The sequence below is a fragment of the Amphiprion ocellaris genome, chromosome 2 (genome assembly GCF_022539595.1).
Source record: "Amphiprion ocellaris isolate individual 3 ecotype Okinawa chromosome 2, ASM2253959v1, whole genome shotgun sequence".
In the NCBI taxonomy this organism is placed as follows: domain Eukaryota; kingdom Metazoa; phylum Chordata; class Actinopteri; family Pomacentridae; genus Amphiprion; species Amphiprion ocellaris.
This window is the reverse complement of record NC_072767.1, coordinates 19,840,983-19,863,932: the sequence shown is the minus strand read 5'-3', so window position 1 is coordinate 19,863,932 and position 22,950 is coordinate 19,840,983. Positions and strand designations below refer to the sequence as shown.

General features: G+C 40.1%; 1 protein-coding gene across 19 annotated transcripts in view; it reads left to right on the top strand.

Annotated features, from left to right (window-relative positions):
• The window catches only part of dock7 (dedicator of cytokinesis 7), a 57,190-nt gene that overhangs the window by 27,006 nt on the left and 7,234 nt on the right, over positions 1-22,950 (top strand). For 2 of the 19 annotated variants that reach the window (XM_023280506.3, XM_055004368.1), the window contains exons 17-45: positions 1,475-1,613; positions 1,888-1,989; positions 2,265-2,351; positions 3,341-3,572; positions 3,914-4,078; positions 4,301-4,321; positions 4,604-4,773; positions 5,817-5,909; positions 7,575-7,664; positions 9,990-10,085; positions 10,172-10,312; positions 10,483-10,596; positions 11,071-11,238; positions 11,430-11,569; positions 12,195-12,364; positions 13,110-13,288; positions 13,499-13,681; positions 14,295-14,454; positions 14,775-14,871; positions 15,923-15,940; positions 17,502-17,598; positions 17,708-17,842; positions 17,956-18,108; positions 18,589-18,747; positions 18,935-19,035; positions 19,163-19,355; positions 19,507-19,650; positions 19,916-20,047; positions 21,084-21,098. In XM_023280506.3, coding sequence (XP_023136274.2) covers positions 1,475-1,613; positions 1,888-1,989; positions 2,265-2,351; positions 3,341-3,572; positions 3,914-4,078; positions 4,301-4,321; positions 4,604-4,773; positions 5,817-5,909; positions 7,575-7,664; positions 9,990-10,085; positions 10,172-10,312; positions 10,483-10,596; positions 11,071-11,238; positions 11,430-11,569; positions 12,195-12,364; positions 13,110-13,288; positions 13,499-13,681; positions 14,295-14,454; positions 14,775-14,871; positions 15,923-15,940; positions 17,502-17,598; positions 17,708-17,842; positions 17,956-18,108; positions 18,589-18,747; positions 18,935-19,035; positions 19,163-19,355; positions 19,507-19,650; positions 19,916-20,047; positions 21,084-21,098 — 3,694 coding nt within the window. The remainder of the gene's footprint in view (positions 1-1,474; positions 1,614-1,887; positions 1,990-2,264; positions 2,352-3,340; positions 3,573-3,913; positions 4,079-4,300; positions 4,322-4,603; positions 4,774-5,816; positions 5,910-7,574; positions 7,665-9,989; positions 10,086-10,171; positions 10,313-10,482; positions 10,597-11,070; positions 11,239-11,429; positions 11,570-12,194; positions 12,365-13,109; positions 13,289-13,498; positions 13,682-14,294; positions 14,455-14,774; positions 14,872-15,922; positions 15,941-17,501; positions 17,599-17,707; positions 17,843-17,955; positions 18,109-18,588; positions 18,748-18,934; positions 19,036-19,162; positions 19,356-19,506; positions 19,651-19,915; positions 20,048-21,083; positions 21,099-22,950) is intronic. The other 17 variants (XM_055004365.1, XM_023280510.3, XM_055004400.1 and 14 more) reach the window with 17 other exon arrangements.

Genomic DNA, 22,950 nt, shown 5'->3' with positions numbered 1-22,950 from the left:
GGGTTTAGAGTGACGTTCAACACTTGACACTATCAACAGCCAACATCACCTGCCTATCTCAACTAGCCAGTCAAATAATAAGTACTACAGGTCCTTGCAGTTTTGGCATTTAGGTGTAATGTAAAGGCGAAGCATAAAAGCTGAACAGCTATAGACAGTTTTGTCAGATGAATAAATAATAGAAATGATGACGATTAGAAAAAGACATTCACAGCTCCCCTTGAGTCAATGAAGGCCAGCTGGTGAACTCATCTTCGTCAGTATAGCCAGGTTGTCATCAGTCTGTCACTGGCCCCGATAAAAAAACCCACAATTGGCTACAGTGGTGCATGGTCTGTGGTGGCATACTATGATCAAATACCTGTGAACCATCGAAACATCCTCACACGCTTCCCCTAGCTGCTTACAGCTAATGGCATAATGACTTTTCTGGCAGAAACCCTGCAATCTGCTCGCTCTGACATAGCACTCCTCCTGAGAAAGTTAAGCTCTTTATGGTAGATATGAAGACACTTAGGCAAAGAAAGACATGAATTCTTTTATAAGAGATATTTTGAAAATCTGGAGAGTGTCTGACCTTTGTACTGCCCACTATGTTTACATCGCAATAAAAGTTGCTCCTGATGCTTTTGCTGCTTCAGGAGCTTTCCTTTTTGGTACAGAACCAAAATGTGTGTTCCCATGAGAAATGGGGGCCCTTCTGTGACCCTTTTAAGCAATTTTTGTCATTTCCGTTTTTGAATCCTAGTGGATTTGTTGATAGGCTTGTTGTAGTTGTGGCTTATTTTGCCTGCGGAGAAAATGTCCTCCTGTGGGACTTTAAAGGAATTCAGTTGAAGTGAATAATGATGTGTTACATAATTTATTTCTGTTTACATCACTTAAAGTCCACTATGAAGCTCTGCTCTGCCTTGTGACAAAGATTCCCAAGTTAGAGATAGACTACACAGATGTCAGTGAATTTGAACATTTATGCTTGCAGGGTTGGAAATGTATTAACGTGCGACTCTATAGCTTGGATGTAATCCTAGCTGTAAAAACACTGATCAAACCATTTTCAATAACTTCCACAACTAGTCGTACAAAAATGTAATGATAAATAATACAGACTAACCATTTAACACACATTCACAAAATAAAGTGTTTCTGCAGAGCAGGCTGTGAGCAGAGAAAAGCAGTCAAACGCTTGTAGCCTGGATGCAAATAAAGACTATTAACAGCTAGTTGCCTATGTTTTCGTTATATAGCGTGTTCGAACAGATCCATAGTCTTTAGTGAATATAATTAGAACCTCAGGCAAGTGGAATGACATTGACATGGCAGCCTGAATGGTACGACTTATCCTGTCTGTGTAGCTCGGAAACAAATCTATTTAGGGTAGCAGCCCTTCCTAATCTGACAATTTGTTGAATGTAAAGTGGCTTTTAACACAACTGTTGAATAGTATTTATACTGTTGCTACTCATTTCTGCAGATCTCCTGACTTTCATGATGAGGTCAAGATTAAGTTGCCGGCCTCTCTGTCAGACCACCACCACATTCTCTTCACCTTTTACCACGTCAGCTGCCAGCAGAAGCAGAACACACCACTGGAGACCCCTGTGGGATACACGGTAGGTAAAACCATGATAGCACACAAGCCAGTACTGTGGCTGGAGGTAACAGCTATTTGTCCTGGCAATACTGCGGTTTCCATTCTGGCATTAGACAAACTGATGTTTATATATCACACACAGTTACACTCGATCCTTTAAACAACACGCATACTTTAGACAAATGTGGACACTTGAAGCCTTGAAGATGTCACAGAAAATATCTATAACATGCCATTTTATATGTGTGTTTTTTGTTCGTTTGTTGTGTTTTCTTTCAATGTTTCTCCTCTAGTGGATCCCCATGTTGCAGAATGGCCGTCTGCGAACGGGACACTTCTGTCTGCCTGTATCTCTTGAAAAACCACCACAATCCTACTCTGTTCTCTCCCCAGATGTAAGACAATTTTTCAAGCATGCAACTGTTATTAAAGTTTGAATGACCAAAGGGCATCTGGCCTATCTGCAGAAAAGTTTCATGCATGGAAGGGATTTACAGAGTTCTATCAAAAATGCCCTAAAAAGAAAACACTCTAATTGTTATAGGTAGAAATTCTTCAAAGCAACCTTTATCCCATATGCAGAAGAGATGTTGTTCAGTAGCCCTCTCTTGTTAGTGTTTGTCCATTCTGCCAGTATTATTTGGATTTACTTGGTATTTTTGTACTTGAGGTTCCTCTTCCTGGAATGAAGTGGGTGGACAACCATCGAGGAGTTTTCAATGTGGAAGTGGTGACTGTTTCAACCATTCACACACAGGTAAGAGCACTCTATACAGCAGTTTCACAGTAGCTAACAGTATTTTGTACATTTTGTAGCATTCAGCATCTATTTTGGCCTTCCAGCAGTAGTGTCCTTGTAGAACAGTGACTGTGTGGACTTTGCAACAGGTTGGAGGGTATGCAGGCACCCGCACAGAGCCTTGTGTGCACCTTCTTATATTGAAATGAATACATTTATGTTGCTTGGACCCTTGTGTACTCGCAGGTGTGAAAACAATAGCACTAGTCTTACTCTTCTTCATGTTGCCTGTTGTTTTCAGCTGTACATATTTAAGTATAAACCATTAAAATAACACGCCTTTTAGAAATGAAGTAGAGCAGCATATTGTAATGCTCGTTTCCACAGAATAATTTTCATCAGCACCAGACAGGTAATAATTTGAAAGTTCAATGAAAGCTAAAACAGCCACTCAGTGTTTTCACATCTAGGCAGTAATTCCTTCCCAGCACCAGTTCATTAGTGGCTGAATCTTACCTTGCCAGTAATTTACTGAGGTCTACTCCATCTCTGTGTCGGCTGTGGTGTGGAGGGCTTGACTGTGGTCCCTAGGAGCCTAACTGGGGCTAATGTGCTCATAAATCACTGTTTCTGGCACAGATTAGGCTCCCTAGATTCTCCTGTGTTCTTGTAGTAATGTTCATTTCGCGGTTTTTACTCAGTGAGCCAACTTGCCAGCTTCGAGACAAGTACAGAGGAGTAGAACCAAGCTTACTTTATTTTTTTTAACTTCCTTCCCCTTTTCTCTACCTGTAACACAATCTTGCTTTTTGAAACTTCACTTCTTGTTCTGCACTTTTTTCTCCGTTCATCTTTGTCATATTTCTCTCTTTGTCTTCTGTTCTTTAACCATCCATCTCTTTGTATATACCCTTTTCTACATTGTCTTGCAAACATTGGTTGTGCCAGGAAATTGCTCACTTTCTCTTCCTCTCTTTGCCCAAATTCCTCCCCCTCTCTCTCCCCAGGACCAGTACCTGGATAAGTTCTTTGCCTTGGTACATGCCCTGGATGAGCACATGTTTCCAGTCAGGATTGGAGACATGCGCATCATGGAGAACAATCTGGAGGCAGAGCTCAAGTCCAGCATTGCAGCGCTCAACTCTTCCCAGCTGGAGCCAGTGGTTCGATTCCTTCACCTTCTACTCGACAAGCTGGTGTTGCTTGTAGTGAGGCCACCAGTCATTGCTGGACAGATAGGTATGACACTGACTTGCAGTAAATAACTGTGAATTGTTTACACAGATTTTAGAGGGGCTTGGGAGTAGAGTTGAACTTCTTCACTACAGTTAGCGTCAAGTGTGCTGTCCGAAGCTCTAGATCTGACAGTTCAGCGCATTTATTCTGTTTTACAGTACAAAGGCACTAACATAGAATACTCTTGTGTGTGTGTGTGTGTGTGTGTGTGTGTGTGTGTGTGTGTGTGTGTGTGTGTGTGTGTGTGTGTGTGTGTGTGTGTGTGTGTGTGTGTGTGTGTGTGTGTGTGTGTGTGTGTGTGTGTGTGTGTGTGTGTGTGTGTGTGTGTGTGTGTGTGTGTTTAGTAAATCTCGGCCAAGCGTCCTTCGAGGTCATGGCATCCATAGTGAACCGTCTTCATAAGTACCTGGACACCAGCCAGGACATGCATGGCCGCAACAGCCTGCTGTCCTCTTATATCCACTACGTCTTCCGCTTGCCCAGCACTGACCCCAACTCTCCATCGCCAGGTAATTTGCAGTCAACGCACTTTCTTTTTTTTTTGACATTTTTTCTTTATCCTGTATCTTCTGTTTTTTTTTTGCTTTATGTTAACTTCATCCAACCCCTGACTCACCTTCACTGGGTGTCTATGACCAAACCTGCCAGCCATAATTTTTCTTCCTCTATTTCTTTTTATCTTTTGCTTTTTTCCTCCCACATCCATTTTGTCTTCTGCCTGTCCAACACAGACTCCAACTCATCTTTGACAGGTAGATATGGTCCAATACCAGATGTCTTGATGTGTATGCAAATGTTTCTCTCTTTAAAAAAAAGTAGAGTTATTGATGTAATATATGCCACTTTTTGTAATTCCTCTGTATTAACACATACGTAAACCATTTACTGCCAAGAAACCGTGGTTGCTTAACTAATAATATAACAGAATAAATATATTTATGAATTTTCCCCTAACTTGTGGGTTTATCACGATATGGTTAGGTACAGTAGCACATCCCAGTTGTCCCATTTTCTTAATTTCTGTGTTGCCCCAGGCCCTGGAGGGTTAGGAGGTTCAGTTCACTATGCTACTATGGCTCGCTCAGCTGTTCGACCAGCCAGCCTCAACCTCAACCGCTCCCGTAGCCTTAGCAACAGTAACCCTGACATCTCCGGTACGCCCACCTCTCCTGACGATGAGGTCCGCTCTATCATTGGCAGCAAGGTAAGGTTGTCAAACAGTGCCTTGGTTGGTTATACTTGAACCTGTAAATACTTTTATCTGAGTGGTATTAGAGTTCAATTTTCTGTTAAAGTATTAAAGAGGCACTTGCACTCAAAGGTGAACAGAACCAGCAGTGATATATATATTAAAGCACTCCACTGAGATATCAGATATCATAGATAATTATTTAATGCTGCTGTAGTCAAGGAGCACTTATTGATTTGTGATGTATTTTAGAAAGACTCGTGAGGTAGTTGTGCTGAATCTATATTCCTCAACTCACATCAGGAAGAGGCCTCCATGTGCACAGTGACCCAGGGGACTTTTTTATCAATAGGTAAACTGTATAGCCAATGCGTAAACATACGTTTGGACATCTTATCACTCTAACCGTCATAACAGCAAACTGTTACACATGCGCACAAACAATGCTCAGTGTGTGCAGGTTGTGAAAAACATACATTTAGTACATAGTCAAATCAGTAACGCAGATGCTGCCGAAAAGATATAATACCAGATTTTTTCATAAAACATACACAATAGCAAAGTTTTTCTTTCTTCCTTTTTTATTTTATTTTAATTATCTGTTGTCATGTATTTTGTCTCGTATAATTTCCTACTTTAAACATTTTTTTATTTAACCTAAAAAGTACATGAGCAGTGAGTGAATGATGTAATGTGCTTTTCTAATGGTCTTGCTGTACTTGTAACCATGATATGATGGATGCAGCCCTGTTTTTGATGTATGTTCCCTGTGCTGCTAATACTTAACTAAACCTTTCTTCTCTTGTCTCTGAGGGAGGGGAAGTTATTTTTTACACAGAGAAAGGGAGAGAACCTATGTGCTTTGCTCCTCTGTGGTGATGATTTGGATTTTTAATTTACTCACAGCTAACCTTTTTGGACCCTTGGCATCTTCCAGAAATCCTGACCTCTGAACCTCTTTAACTTGTCATTATTCCTTCCCTCCTCCTTCCCCCGTGCTGCTCGCTTGTTCCCTTGCTGCCCGCCTGCCTTGTGTCCTTTGACCTTGGCACCCCTAGGGTTTAGACCGCTCCAACTCGTGGGTGCACACCATGGGCTGTAAGAGTGCCCCCTGGGGATCCAGCCCTGGGTCTGCTACAGAAACCATGCAGGTGGTTTTATGAATGCCCCGTCCTCCACTTTGCCTCACTACAAATACAGCCTTATTCACACTAAAGGATACTGCGATATTCACAGTTTTGGTTTATTTGTGGGATTTGCCGGAGTCACTTATTGTAAGATCTTTGTTGGATATGGGGACAATCCTTGTAAGATTTTCAATTTTTATGTCCTTTTAAAAAATAAAAGAATAGCTCACAATTTTCTTCTATATACTCAGCCTACCGTGAAGCTGCTTACATTGGTTTTAAGTCACAGGACTGTGATTGCCAGCCATTTTTTACTAAGTTTCTCCAAACTAGAGAGATTTCAAAACCATGCACAATGTACCTTCTGTAGCATGAAGACATTAAAGACCGAAACTTCAGAATATTACAGTATTCTGTATAAACTTTAAATCACAACTCTCCCATGATCTCATACATGGGAGTCACAGCCACCTCCATGACCCTCGTGCTGTCATATTAGAATCTTAGATGTCATCCCCCTTTGCTTATCACCTCTAGCACCTCTCTTTTTCTTCGTATTTGCATGAAAAGTGTCAATATAGCGATGCTAGTTGTGAATTGCGACCAGAGTTATCCATGGCAGCAATTTCTTTTCTACATTTTTGACCTCCCTTTCTCCCCATGTTGGGTTTGCTTTCCATTTTCGGTTCACAGCGGTCCATTATTGTTAAAGTTAAAACCGAAGTATAATCTTTCTGTGTGTATGTTTTTCACAGAGGATTGTTGAAGTGGTAGAGAAAAAGAGCAGTGTTAGAAACCATTTCCATCAGTAGACTAGACTAGACTTTACATTTGTTTTCTTTCATTTTTTATTTCCCTTTCTCCTTTCTGGACTACTTCCACTCTCAGCCAGTATACCTGCATGCCTTTCTACTAACCCTACATGCCATTCACTATGTCACTGGAGCATGGTATATCTGTGAGTGTGAATGTGTATCGACATATGTAAAATCTGCTTCACTTTCCATCTTCATGTGATGTTATGTCCTCTGTCATTTTAAGTTGTCATGACATAAGACCTTTGTTAGTTACTAATTTGTAACCAGTAATGAATTGACTCTTCATATTGTAAACACAGAATTACACTGAGATTACAACATCAAATAAAATGTGCCAAGACTGACAGAGCCTTTACATTACTGCATTTAGCCTGGGATGGAAAATGATTTTAGCCTACCTCTGAATAATGATACCTCTCGATATGGTAGGGTAGATTCAGTTTATGGCATTTTATGTCTCTGAAGTGTTGTATTCAACTGGAGGGATGCAGAATGGAGCATCAAAAGCAATGGCTGTAAAATCAAGGAAAAATAATCAATTTTGTGTCTTCACTTGGCCGCATGTCTCTTTATGCAGCCATTTTGCATCTCTACCTCAAGTCACTTGAACTATTGATGTGTCAGCTGTTTTAGATTATGGGTACAACACTTTTTAAGTGTTGTGGCCCTGTCCTGTGTCTAAATGTTTTTGTCTTCATGTATGAGAAGTGTGTGCAATAGGTCACAAAAGCGTGTCGTGTGCATGTGTGTGTGGGGGTGTATGACCCGGCACACATATTTGCCCGTGTGCTGAGGATGAAGGTGTAGCCCCACGCTCCCGTTGCTCCTCCACTAACCTTGCTGTCACCGTTCCATTCATCCCCACTCATAGGCCATGGAGCGCTGTGGCAATCGCATGTCTTCGCACACTGAGAGCGCCAGTTTCTTGCAAACTTTAACAGGACGGTTGCCCACAAAAAAGGTAGAGCCACTTGCACTGGGGGAGGAGCCAACCCCACCCACCTCTTATTCGCCTCCTCACCTGTCTTGTCTGTGGATGTGTGCCTCTGGGTTGGTTGATGTCGTATTTGGTTGTTGTGGAGTCTTGTTGAATGCTGTATGTTCCTGATCTGCCTCTTGTTCTGAACATGTCGAGGAGTTTTTGATGTGACATGAATGTTGGTTGTAGTCTGGCTAATGCTGACTGTGTGGTACAGTGAACTGTATCCACGTAGTCTGGGAAGTCTTCATTAATTGTGCACCATTAATTTAGTCATAGAAAAGCCTAACACAGTTTTGCTTTCAATCAGGTGTGTGATCCTACATGAGATATTGTACTAGCAAACATGCAGACAGTCAGGTAATTTCTTAACTATCAGCATATACTAAGTTTACTAATAATAACCCTTGAATCCCAAAATTTGCCAGCAGATATTAAAGCCATGTTATTTTTTTAAATCACCAAAATTATTCCATTATCAACAAAAGAAACTATTAAAACAGACAGAATTGTCTTTTCTAACTGTTCTCCTACTAATTGTGTGAAAATTTGTTAAATCATGACATTTCATCAAAATCACTTATTCTACATGTCTAATTTAAAAATTCACCAAAAATAAGCAGTTTGCCCCAGATCCTGTTAAAAATTATATAAGTCTGTGCTCCTTGGTGCAACTACAAAGTCATTAGTGACTCAGCTGTGACCACCAGTCACATGCAAAAATGTAGTGATTGTTCAGCTGAACTGCAGGCTATACTTACATAGAGCACAGAGGAGACAAGTAATGCGATGAATTAGAAAACATTTATCAGCACATTGTTGGAAGATACATTCAGCATGGTGAAATATCTTTGTCAAGTCAATGTGCAGAGTAGTGTGATAAACACATAGTTTGTAGAGACTGAAAAAAAGTCAGTAGTAAAATATCTATATTGATCAGTAGAGCCACCATTTGTTAGCATTATTACCACCTGGTGGCGCTTGGGAAAATGTTGTACGTGTTAATTCCAGGTTTTGAAATTTTTGTAAAATAAATTATCAACACGTTTACAGAGGTAAACTATTTTCTCAGCTAAGAGTCTGAGTAGAGAATTGCCTGGAAATTTGTTGGTAAAAAGGAGACATTTCTTACAATTTAAATCACCAACTCTGAGCAGAGTCTCCTCTACAGCAGGTTAGCTGTGCAGCATCAGTTTACTTGGTGATCTAGCCAGGTTAAAAGAAAGCCACTGTCGTGACGCTGAAAACTCTGGGTTTAAGTTCAATATACCAAGCTAATCCATTAATCTCGCCTGTAGTACACCTTCAGATCTAGTCTACTTAGTTGCTCATACTAAGCAATCCTCAAATGTGAATACTGACTTTTTTTCAGAAGAAGAAATGACTGTTTATTGTAAAGCCTGAAGGACAAAGTTAACAAAACGTGTCGGGCAGCACTGAAGTCATATATAGATTTTTAATTTGGCATCAATCAGGTCTTGTCCTTTTCTCATGTTCATTATGTTAGCTAGATTAAGGAAGACTTTCCAGACTCAGGACAAGAGTCAGCGTGTTAGCCAGACTGTGTTGGATGTTACTGTTGCATAACAGCACACACCTGGATCAATGTTACTAATGCACAATATTTAGAAGAAAAGCAGAACAGTACATTTTTCTTGCCATGCAGAAATAGAATTTCTTCTCTCAATATATAAAAAATCACATTTCATCCATATAGCATTATTAGAATGTTACACTGCAAAATGCAGAATTTTGCATGGTTATAAGAGTGCATCATTTTCAAAATATTGTTGCACACACTTAAAAATTATAGCTTTGTGATTATTTTTCTTTATATTAATTTGTTTAGGGTTTTTGGTTTTGGTAACCTGAGCTGAAACACCTAACCTCACTTTGTCTTTAATAAAGTTCATTTTCAGTGTTGTGGTCGCAGGAGCTTTACTGGACTGTATTGTTTTCTTCATATAGAGAATGTGCTGTCGTCATTGTTAATACTTTTGCTACTGAAATCGTCAGGTTAATTTGAGTTAAGGACAGATTTTTATTTGTTTATTTTTAAGTGACATGTCACTTACCAACCTACATTTATTGCCAGTTAGGTTTTGTTTTACATCATTGACCCCATAAACAAATACATTTTGGAATCCTTTGTCCAATATATACAACATGTAGATCAAGTTTTGTTTTATGCTGTGATAAAGAGGGATACTTTTCTCAGGTGGCTCACATTATCTCCATCTGGCTCTGCTGCCTTCTGTTTCCCTCTCCTTGTCTGTCCTTCCATCTCCTCTTGAATTTCCTACTTAGCTCTTCCATGAAGAGTTGGCCCTCCAGTGGGTTGTGAGCAGTGGTAGCGTCAGGGAGGGCGCTCTGCAACAGGCCTGGTTTTTCTTTGAACTCATGGTAGGAACGAATGCAAAGAAAATTTGACTTCATATGCCATTGTTCTTTTTTCTGAAATGCATATAAATTGCTTACACTGACCACAGGTGAAGAGCATTATCCACCACCTTTACTTCACTGACCGCTTAGAGTCACCCAGGAAGAATCGCTTCCCTGAGCGCTTCATGGATGACATTACAGCCCTGGTCAGCACCATCGCTGGTGACATTGTGTCGCGCTTCCAGAAGGTAAATAATGACCCCATGAAATAATAATAGCATAAAGCCTCTCACGGTATCAACAATTGGCACACAGTTTTTGGAGTACAGGCTGGAGTATGGGCTTGCTGCCCACAGGGAAAGTTGGAAAACCTTTCTGTAAAACAGGTTCAGGAGTTTTATTTTTTTCACCTGTTTAGGATCTGGAGCTGGTAGAGAGACTAAACACCAGCCTGGCCTTCTTTCTCAACGACTTGCTGTCAGTCATGGACCGAGGCTTTGTCTTCACTCTAATCAAGGCATACTGGAAACAGGTAGGTTTCTTATTTTGTTTTTCAAATATGTCTAACATGTGTTTTTTTTAAATCTTGCAGGATAATGGAGCTCCATCCACATCAATGTGCAGGTGCTGGTATGCAAGAGTTTATAAAATAAATAGTTTTAACTGCAGATCTCCTTTCTTTTGTGATTTATGTTCATTTTAAGATTTATACATAGGGCATTTTAGAATTCCTTAGAAACATTGAGTTCTAGTTTGTGATGGCCTGTGTATAATAGTTCAGATTTTTTGACTACACATACTCCTATTTTTATTCCTCTGTGTCAGCAACACCCAGGGCATAATGTATGTAAAGCATATCAGTCTGGACAGACAGAAGTAAACTGTAACTTGACTGGCTGACAGAGGCATAAGAATGTGAGACGATTAGTCTTTTTTTAAAGAAGGCATTTTAAATAAGATGAGTGTTTAAAAATATACATCAATGTTCGCTGTTTCATCTTTCTAGGTGTCCACAAAGCTTTATGCTCTGCAGAACCCAACCTTGGAGTCTTTGAGGCTGGATTTTTTAAGAATTGTTTGCAGTCATGAACACTACGTCACCCTTAATCTGCCCTGCAGCCTGCTCACCCCACCTGCTTCGCCTTCGCCCTCCGTGTCATCAGCAACTTCACAGGTCAGACAAAAAGAGTTGGAGGGAGACTTTACAATGTCCTGTCACAAATCATACTTACCACCGGATTTGATCATTAAAATACAATTAAAGTCTCAGAAGACTGCTAAATTTTAGTTGCAACTGAAAATATTCACAAAGAGAATATTTATAATGGCGACTTTCTTCTTTGGACTCCCTCTCTTCTCCCGCAGAGCTCTGGGTTCTCAACACATGTCCAGGACCAAAAGATAGCCAACATGTTTGAGCTGTCTGTCCCGTTCAGAGAGCAGCATTATCTGGCTGGACTAGTCCTATCTGAACTGTCAGTGATACTGGACCCAGACAATGAAGGGTTAGTATGTTTGTCAAGATTGTCTAAACAAGAATTGTGTCTCTTTGTTAGTGTACCAGTTAAACTGCCAAGTGTTGTGGTAAGAGGAACATTCCATTTTCAGGCTGTTACCTTTGCTTCTGTTAATGAGAGATAAGCTTGTGATCGTTTACTTTTCAATATGACTGACTGATAAAGATTGTGTACACAAGACGGCTATAGGCACTGTGCTGTCACCCATTGTTTTGTGGACTACCATTTTGAGGCCTCAAGTGTGGAATTTGCTTTTAACGATCTTGGTCTTTTGAAGTCAGACGCAATGAGCGAAATTAGCAGTTGAGATCAGAAACTCATTAGGAAAATGTTTACTGAGGTAATAAATCAAGTGAGAAATAGGGTCATTTTTTTGATAGGCTTCTGTACTTCTGAATTGACTTCACTTTTCAGATCAAGAGTCTACATCCATCTTTTACTTTTAGTTTTTACTTATGATTTTTTGCTACAGATATATTTAACATGTGGGCGAATTCTGGTCATGTAATATTTTTTTCTTGTTCTCTCCTTGTCATTTTTGCTCTGCAGATAAAATTTAACTACTCTTTTTGCCTTTGTTTTCATGTTTTAACTTTTTTCTGTTACACTATAGGATGTTTGGTCTACACAAGAAAGTGGTGAGTGTTGTTCACAACCTCCTATCCAGCCATGACTCTGACCCACGCTACGCCGATCCCGAGGTCAAGGCCAGAGTCGCCATGCTTTACTTGCCTCTCATTGGCATCGTCATGGAAACACTGCCACAACTCCATGACTTTACAGGTACAGATGATGAGCTATTTTTAACTCTAAGTAGTTTAAAGAGACCACAGACTTTTTTGCCAGACATGCAAACGTTTACAGTGGAGATTTTCGGGAGTTAACCGAATACCCTTTTAAAACAGAACTATTTACTCATTAATGTGGAATACAAATGTTTGACATCTGTATCTTTGTTATGCCTTCTGTAATATCCAATTTTTCTCCTGCTGTGCAGGCACCAGCACTCTTTTAAGAATTCCCTTTACACAAAATCAAAAGTGACCAATGTGACTTTTTGGAAAAGATGAGCCTTTGAGATGTAATGTGACAAAATGCCAAATACCCTGAGCTTTTCAAACGAATGCAGCGGTGGAGTTATATGTGACCTCTAATAGCATATCCCTTTCAACCTGGAAGGCTATCAGTTGACCTGCAAAGGGTGTTGCCCCTAACATCATGTACTAGCTAATCTCTAAACTCAGTTCATTCCGATCACACTTCTTTTTCTCTCCTAACCGCCTACCCTAGTGAATCTGTTAGCTCAGGCCTTCTTTCTGATAAGATTTTTGTCTTAATAGTATTCCACAGTTTGTACTTAAATGACACACTCATAAGCGTTTGAACATCGGCTCTAGTTCTTTGCATCCATGACATGCTCTTATCATTTTTAATTCTTACTTGGCACTCACATTTCTTCTCTCTCTATTGTTCCATGCCCAATGACTTTGCAATTTATTTTCTTTTCTTTCCTTTTTTGCCTTACTAGAGTCCCATAACCAGTGGGGTCGGCCAGGTGGTCCCCAGGGTGCAGCGGTTGGCAGCAGTGGAGAAGAGACAGAGGCGGAGGGTAACAGCATGATCAGTCAGACAGTCGCCATGGCAATTGCAGGCACATCCACTTCATCTCCAATGTCCCGACCAAGCAGCTTCCTGCTCAACTCGCAGGTAACTGTTTGCTGGAGAGGAATGGCATGACATGGTCACTGTGATATACCATTAAATATGCATTTTCCCTCCAGGGATTAATGTGTTTTTCAGATTCTGATTCCGATCTACAGTCACTGACTGGCTCACTATTGTAAAATACTCTTGCATTCTTTTTGTCCCTCTGTGGTCCTCTCATCTCCTCTAATTTCTAATGGTTCATCTCTCCAGGCGAGTCGTCAACATGGAAGCTTCTCCGCTGAGTCAAGTCGTAGTCTGCTGATCTGTCTGTTGTGGGTGCTAAAGAATGCTGATGAGCTGGTGCTACAGAAATGGTTCACAGATCTTTCAGTGTCCCAGCTAAACCGCTTGCTGGATCTCCTCTACCTCTGCGTCTCCTGCTTTGAGTACAAGGTAATATCAACAGTGAATCCACTTGTTGACTGATAAGTTAAACCAATTAGCAACTATATATTCAACAACACACAGAAGTGTGGGACATCTGCAGTATGGAGTGTGTCCACTTCTTCTGTGTATCTTCCTCTAAAGCATATTTACATCAAAGAAACAGGGAATCGTATGAGCTAATATAATGCTTCTGGTTGAAACTGAACACTCATATTGGAATGGGCTACTAAAATAGCACTCTTTATGTGCTTTAGTAGTGGCAGAATTACCAATATTTTACTGTTCTTACATTAGTTTACATTGTGTTGGAAAAAAGGATTGGTTATGCATTCTACTCTTCCAAATGGAGCTTCTCTCTGACTGATATGCTTTGGCTACTATGGAGATAAAATAATTAAAGCGGACAGTTTGATGTTTTTTTTTTTTTATAATCATTAATTTCTTTCTGTGTATTTCAAGCACTTTCTGCTATGCCTTGTGGTTGGTTTTTGCTCTTTTGTGCTTGCACATGTATTTTCATGCTACTAACCTGCTTTGCTTGCTGGGTGCTGTGCTGCATATAACTTTCCTGCTGTGTGTTCTCTGTCCGTCCACTCACCCGCTACCTCATGGATACAAGGCCCATGTTGTGTTCACCATGCAGGGAAAGAAGGCCTTTGAACGCATGAACAGCCTAACCTTTAAGAAGTCCAAAGATATGAAGGCAAAGCTGGAGGAGGCCATTCTGGGCAGCATTGGAGCCAGACAGGAAATGGTGCGACGCAGCCGGGGACAGCTAGGTGGGGCCTCCCATTCTGACACCTGCTTAGACATGCACATACAGACACAGGTAGACCTACATAAGAACTAACAAGAAAACCAGAAATGCTCACCTAAAGAGGTGAATTTGTGACCATGTAGGGCCAACATGCAGAAATACGTACAACTCATTGCTATATTCTGCTTTTCAACCCGCACACATAGCAGACACACATGCATACAAATGGACCTTTTGATAGCTTTGTAAATACAACCACAAACAGTCAGTCACGTTTTTCAGTGTACACACAGCCTCTTTCAACACTATTAAATAAGTAAATAATGTTTCTCCACCATTTAGAGCGGAGTCCATCTGGCAGTGCTTTTGGCAGTCAGGAAAACCTACGATGGAGGAAGGACATGACCCACTGGAGACAAAACAGCGAAAAGATGGACAAGTACGCTCGTCTTACTCTTCAGTTTGATATCCTAATTCTTATTTTGCTTACAGAAAAACCTTAAAGGTTCTTCTGAGACACTTGAGCTGATTATTTTTCTAAACAGTGTTTTGATCATTGTACAGCAACACATGCACAAATCAGGTTTCCATCCAAATACGTTTCAAAGAAAATGCAAACGAATGTGCGTTTCCACCCACTAGCATTATGTTAATCTAAGGAGCTGAGCCTGGTGCCATTAAACCACTGCAGAGGAACAGGGTGTAGCAATTAAAATAACACCAGTTGAGTCCCAAATAATGGAAAGCCAACTGGAACAAGATGGAAATCTTTGTCTCATATATTTGAGGAACTTCAGAGTTTTCTCATCAGTCCAGATGTGATGCTTTCTTCTGCTGTTTTTTGGCTCTGCAATGAAGGAGAAATTTTAGCACCAAATACGTTGTTTTGCTAAGTTCATTTTCATACTGTGATGTTACAATTTGGTTTTATTGATCCATCAAATTTTCCACCCTGGGCAAACATGAAACCTTGGATGTTAAATGTTGACTTTTTCAAATTTCTGATGTTTCCAAATATTAAGTCATCAGCCACAAATACAGAAGTAGAACACTCATTTAAAAATATAAACCAATACGTTATGCATTATGTTCAAATGTTAAACAGTGTTAAATGATCATCCTTTAATGCTTTTCATAAGATATCAATTTAGGAATACATAGCCATCACAAACTCATTGTTCATTGTTACTGTCCATATGTCTTCACCAGATTTACAAAGGAACAGAATCAGATGTATTTAATGTATGACTGTGCCAATGTTTTCACGTTTTACCAGCTATCAGACATCTGTGTAGCATGCACTAAAGCTTTTATGTATTTTTTTTCAAAATCTTTGGTCACTATTTTTGTCATACGATAACAAAAAAATATAGCACTATTTCTTTAGTTTGGTGTTTTATTTTAATTTCTGTTCTTTTGTAAATTCTGCTGCAGCATTTGTGTTCTGTTAATTTCCATTTGCTCTCTCGTGTTACTGTGTGTTTATGTAGGAATCACAGATCAGTCAGGTATTGTATGGTCCACATTTGCTGTGTGCTCCTCTGAATTATCCCCTGCTTTAGTGCCTCTTTCATGGTCTACTGTCATGCATGTGGGAAGTCGGACAGTTAAAATGGACACAAAATGATTGTATTAGTTTGTAGTCAGGTTTTGGCTTGATGAACTTGGCTTTGAACAAGTCATTAAAGTATTTTGTAACTGGTGGCCAAAGCAAAGCAGCGTATGCACTCACTGTGTTCCTACCTTTTCTTTAACACCTTTTTCTTTTTTCTCTAATGGAATTGGAGCCCCTAGAGTTGTAGGGTAATAATGTTTGGAATTTGGCACAGTCCCCTGATTCTCTTCATCAAGTTTCATGTCTATGTCTCAAGCACTCTAGCGTCACCAATAAGTTGAAGTTAGAGGTGTGTTTATGCACCTTTGGACCATATGTCCAAATTTTCACAGCAATGTAGCATAGAATTCTTAGATTAAGCTGAGTTCAAAGCACTCTATGTCAATTAAACCATAAAAAATTTACAGGCTGTAATTTTTTTCACACCTGATCTTTGGTCAGTTTACATAAAACTTGATATCAGTATTTAGAGCCACACTTTTACCATGACCAGATCAAATTTTCATGGTGACTGTGCTCTGCTAACCTGCTTGGCCCTGGTTCAGCAGCTTGCTGCCTGCAGCGATATTTATTTTTATCACTGATGCAGTCAGTAATGCATTACTATTCATTTTCTCTCCATTTTAACCTTTTAAGTTCAAACATGCACATCAGTGCACCAACAGGGAACCCCTGATCCTGGTTCTGCCCCTTGAATCCCCTGTCCCATCAGTCCCTCTGTCCTGGTAACAACATATGTCTTGGGGTTGGCAGTGGTTGCAGTGGGTCTGTTTTGCTTTTTAACCAGTGTGCTTCTTGTTTTGGGGCTCTGACTTGTGTGTTTCTCTATTTGCTGTTGCAGAAAAAAAAACCCAAAAACAACACAACAAATGTAGCAATGGGTGTTTCTTGAGTTTATCTATTTGTTCTTTTGAAAAAAAATCAAGTAATATGCTTTATGGCCAAAACCCATTGCTAGTATAGTTTTGTATGAGGCAGCATAGACATTTTAGGACATGTAGATTTACAACATTTATCCCTCGTGTGTTGCCTATAGACCAGAAATGTTTTGCTTTAGCTGTTCCTGTAATTAACAATGAAGACCAGTCTTAATGTCTTTGAACCACTTAACATACTGTTGATGGAAGTTGTAGGTTTAGGCTAACTGTGTATTACTGGATCAGCATGTATTGTTGCTGTGAAGCTTAAGAAGTGTCTTAAAGTACAATATTGGATTTTACCTGTGCCAAGAAAAATAGCTTTACCATAATTCTTATATGATACAATTGTGACTGAGGTTCCACATGCCTTATTCTGCCTCTATACCTCCTACATTGTTTATCATTGTGTGCAACGACTGGAAGGTGGTGACTGGGAGCTGCAACATGCAACTGTGTACCATCAGCAATTTTATTATAAATATCTGGTGATTTTAGTTTATTTTGTGACATTATTTTCTTGTTTCTTGATTGTAGGACAAGAGCAGAGCTGGAACACGAAGCCCTTATTGATGGCAACCTTGCAACGGAGGCCAATTTAATTATTCTCGATACCTTGGAGATCATTGTACAGGTACACAAGCAAACCAGACTTATCCATGCAAAATGCAAATATGAATAAGCACAATCATTCTTATGTGACCTTGCTCCTATGACACCTGCACATGTCCCTCTCCTTCTAGACGGCCTCAGTGACAGAATCTAAGGAGAGTATCTTGGGTGGGGTTTTGAAAGTGCTACTTCACAGCATGGCCTGCAACCAGAGCGCCCTCTACCTTCAGCACTGTTTTGCCACACAGAGGGCTCTTGTGTCTAAGGTTACACGAATTAATTTACATAAGTGTGCCTAACTTCTTCTCAACCTTACAATTTTTTCCAGGATTACATGTCAATTTGTGTGTATTTCTCTCTGCACTCTCTTCCCATGTAGTTTCCTGAACTGTTATTTGAGGAGGAAACGGAGCAATGTGCTGATCTGTGTTTGCGACTGCTGAGGAGCTGTAGCAGTAGCATAAGTACCATCAGAGCCCACGCTAGCGCCTCCCTCTACCTCCTCATGAGGCAAAACTTTGAAATCGGCAACGTAAGTATAACAGCACAACCTAAGGTTAATAACCCGAAATGTTGCTTTATTAGTTGGATAGCAACGTTTTCATTAGCCTGGAATTATGGCTGAAAATGTTAACGAGCCCCTGGAATGTAACTTTCTTAATAGCATAGTTCATATCAGGAAAAAAATACTCTTGATGGGCCACTTCTCAGTGGTTGTCTTGTGTTTCTTTTTCTTTTCTGTTTTTCTTCACAATGCATCATCCAAATAAGCATAATGCCAAACACTGCAGTCAGCCAATTTTGCCCAACTAATGGTACATTCATCATTTGCTTTGTTGGTGAAGGCAGACCTTTCACATACACCTTTGGAAAATGACTTCCAAGTTGGAAAGGGCATTTGTGCTGTGCAGTATTTCCTCCCCAGTTCATATCTGTCAAACAAAAGCCAACAGTCTTGACAAAATATTGTGTTTGTAATCTTTCTTCTTCTGTTTGTGGTTGCACTTTTCAGAACTTTGCAAGAGTGAAGATGCAGGTGACCATGTCCCTTTCCTCACTGGTGGGAACGTCTCAGAATTTTAATGAAGAGTTCCTCCGTCGCTCTCTAAAGACTATACTTACTTATGCAGAAGAGGACCTTGAACTGAGGGAAACCACGTTCCCAGACCAGGTACTAATTATTCCATCAAGTCATATATTGGTTATTCATCACAGTGATGTTCTTTCTGGAACGGACTGTTAATTTATTACTGCCACTCAATTTTATTTATTGAATATTCAAATCTTTACTGCACTTTGTAATACCAAACCAAGTCTTCATTTATCATACCTGAAGCGCTATATTTTTATACTTCCAGGTCCAGGACCTTGTGTTCAATCTGCACATGATCTTGTCTGACACAGTGAAGATGAAGGAGCACCAGGAAGATCCTGAGATGTTAATAGATCTGATGTACAGGTACAGAACACAATTGCAATCAAGCAGCTCCATTTTATTACTTAAAGGTGTTTATTATCTTACCTTGTTATTTCTGTGCTTTCCTGTGTGTGGTCTGACTGTGTTTTTGGGTTTTGTCCAACTATAGGATTGCAAAAGGGTACCAGACGTCTCCAGACCTGCGGCTAACGTGGCTCCAGAATATGGCTGGAAAGCACTCTGAGAGGAATAACCACGCTGAGGCTGCTCAGTGTCTTGTGCACAGTGCTGCCCTAGTAGCAGAATACCTGAGTATGTTGGAGGACCGCAAGTATCTGCCTGTAGGCTGCGTCACCTTCCAGGTAAGGACAGCTCCAGTAGAAACGTTTGTACATATGTCCGACTCCTGAAGTAATCAACACAGCTTTTTGGCCCAAAAAATGTCAGCTAATGAGTATTCTTGCACCACTTTTGTCTTTTTTTTGCATCTGTTTCTATGGACATGTATTGCAGAATATTTCCTCCAATGTGCTGGAGGAATCTGCAGTCTCTGATGACGTGGTGTCACCAGATGAGGAGGGCATCTGCTCAGGGAAATACTTCACAGAAATTGGTCTCGTGGGCCTCCTGGAGCAGGCTGCTGCCTCCTTCTCCATGGTGAGAGATGGGTGATTAGATGGATGGATTTTGACACTGATGTTGCCGAGTCAGGGATTTTTGAACAAGTGGCCTCCTGTCTCTCTTACACATCAAACAAATAAATGTACAATACAAAGGCACGAGTCAGTCACAGGACAGATTGCCTGACATCTTAATTTATAAAAGAAAATCCAAACATTTAGGATGGGGTGTTTTGTGACTAATTGACTGAATTTGATGGCTGATTGTACAAAACTAACGTTGGTATCATTCTCCCTTCCAGGCCGGCATGTATGAGGCGGTGAACGAAGTGTACAAGGTACTGATCCCAATCCATGAAGCCAACAGGGATGCAAAGAAGCTAGCCACCATTCATGGCAAACTACAGGAAGCCTTTGGCAAAATTGTTCATCAGGTAAACACACATACACACATAAGTAGATTTTCTTTTCCACACTAGGCTCCAGAGGCTTGAGATGACGCTGAATTTACACAAGAACCAAAAGACAAAAATGTTGTTTTATGTCTCAGTGTGACCCAAATTTGATGACTTTCCATTGTCAGTGTTTGACTATGAGAAGATCATGTCTGGGTTACATAAGATTTCAAATGTTTTTTATCAGTTTGTTCTTGTGTAAATCCAGCAAGAGTTGTGTTAAAAATCTTACAATCGCATGTTTAAAGATCAGCACTTTTTTTTAGAAACCCAAAAACTTCACAGTCACATGGACTTTTGCACAAGTGCGCTTTTATCACACATATTAAATGTCACATTAATGAGGCAGTGTAGAGGGTTAAGATATTATTTTACTGACAATTTGAAGTACCACAAAGAGAAGAAGGAGCAAAGTCTCTCATCTGCATTGCCTCCGAATAGTTTGCATTCATTACAGCTTTGACGCAATTAATGACATCAAGCAGGAAACCTGCTGGATGTGTAATGATGTTGCTTCCACACCAGCGTTCACACAGACACAGCTATGCATGATGTTATTATTATTTGGCATTTTAATTCCAGTGTATTTATTTGTTTATATTATGTCTGATACCTGGCATGCTTTATTTGTGAAGTATAAAATTAAGGATGCATGAGATGTGGGAAGAAACTCCAGTTGTGGTTTTTGGTTAAAGGCCAGTTGTGTGATTCATAATAACGATGTCAGGTTACTGTGTGGGCGGGGTTACAGTCGTCTGGTGTGCAGAGCAACTGCTCTCACTAAGTCTGTTTTGGGATCCATTCTGTAATGATAATATCCCTTGTTTGTTTAATTTTTGGTATTTTTTGTCAGAGGTCAGATGCTCTGTTCTCCAGCTCGACATCCTAGTAACCTGGATTAGTTTCAAAGGGCTCATCCTCCTTGTTATAACATCATGTGTGTGCCACACTGTGTGTGTGGGGGGGGTGTATGTGTCTTGTCGTTCACATGTCCTGTATTCTCTTTGTTACACAGAGTACTGGCTGGGAGGTAGGTGGCTAAACAGTTCCTGCTTGGCCCTGCTCATGTTGTTTATCTTTTCATATTTTTATTCACTCTCATCTTTTTATTTGCTAGCTGTGGGCATTCTGTTGCTCTATTTGCTTTGTTACATACATCCAATCCATTAACATCTGCAGACAATGTCAACTGTCTGCCCCCGCTGGGGACATTTGCTGTACACACAGCAACACCCTCACCATTTTCCTCTCTCCTCCCTCCTCTGTGCAAGAGGAACTTGTGTGTTTGTTTGTTTTTTTTTATTTAAATGTGACAGTGTTGACAGGCTGTGCATGGGAGCCACGGTGTGTAACACTAATGACAAAAGTCTCAGTGAATGTATCACCTGCACAATCTGCACTTTTCCCATCCTCATCTTCTGTCTGTCTGCTGGTGTGTCAGTCAGCACACACTCATTGACTGGCACCATCTGCTATCACACTTCATCTCATCTTCAACCACAGGGCTCGATTTCAGTGCACTGTTTTGACATGAAGGGTATCTGTTAGCCTTCCTGCTCTAGCCGTGGGTCATTCTTGCCACACACAATTAAATCAGCCTTTTAAATCACAAGGTGTTGCAAACTTTGGGTCGAAGCTGGAACCAAATTCCTGAAGCAGTCAGGTTTTTTTCAAGAGGGTTCAACTCATAGTAATCATAGGATTACTTGATTTACCCCTTTTGTTTTGGATTAGTTGTTATTCTTGCCCATTCTTTTAATAGTTTAAACTAAATCGACCCCTGATTTTTTTTGTCATCCATTCTGTTCTTTTGTTAACAGTATTAACCTCTGAGTTCTCATGGTTTGTTGCATGAATTGGACAGAGCACTCGGTGTCCCTTTTGTAAATGCACTGAGAGTGCATGGTCTGTTTCTGAGGGTTGTGGATCTTTATTTTCTCACTTTCTTTCTTTTTTGTTTGTCACTGTCTGCCTTTGCATGGTCCGGATCCTCCACAATAAGTTTATGTTCTTTCTCAAAATCAATGGAGACATTTTTGCTGTTGTGTGTCAGTTTGTGTTTTTGAAATTTCTGGAGGAACCCAGTCCTGATTAAAATTTGTTCTGTTTTCTCCTTTTTGATTTCCCTGGTTGCCGACCCTTCCTTCCCACTTTACTTAATTGTGTCTTGTGGTAAGTTCCTTAGTTTTCAGGGCTTTTTAAATCACTGCTTAAATTTATGTTTAAATCAGCAGTTAAAGTAACAACACATAAATTCTTTCTTTCTTGATTTACCACCAACTTGGAAGAATTGCCAACACGGGTTTCATAATTGTCTTTTACGAGACGTTTTATAGCTGTCGCCTCATATTTTAGAAGCTTTCCCCTTTTCATGCTGTACACAAACGTACTGTTTCTTTACATACACCTGCTTACACCCACTGTCTCTCCTGTCCCTAAATACTTACTTTTTGTGGCATTACTCTATGGACAACCTTTCCAAGTAGTGGTTGTGCAGAACAAAATTTTAGATTTCTGTGTTTTGATGGGTGTCTTTCCTGCCACTGAGCATAATACTTCCAAAGATTCAACAGGGTGAATAATTTTGATGTGATTAGGGCCATTTTTGTTCTGCAGACTCTTGTTTTTCAGTGCTCACTTGTCTTCCTCTATGACATTTGTGCCATCTAAGGCTGGTTTTTAACAAACTTTTCTGCCTGTTTGATCTATGAGGTCGAGCTGTTTTTTTCATAAAACAGGGAAAATTGCACACATGTGCATATCATCTACATATGGGTATACAGGAGATGTCAGTGTGATGCTGATGACCGTTTATTGTTATTATATGCAGATTCGGTGCTCATGGGAATATTGGCGGTTGTTTCATGTCAATTGTTTGAGCG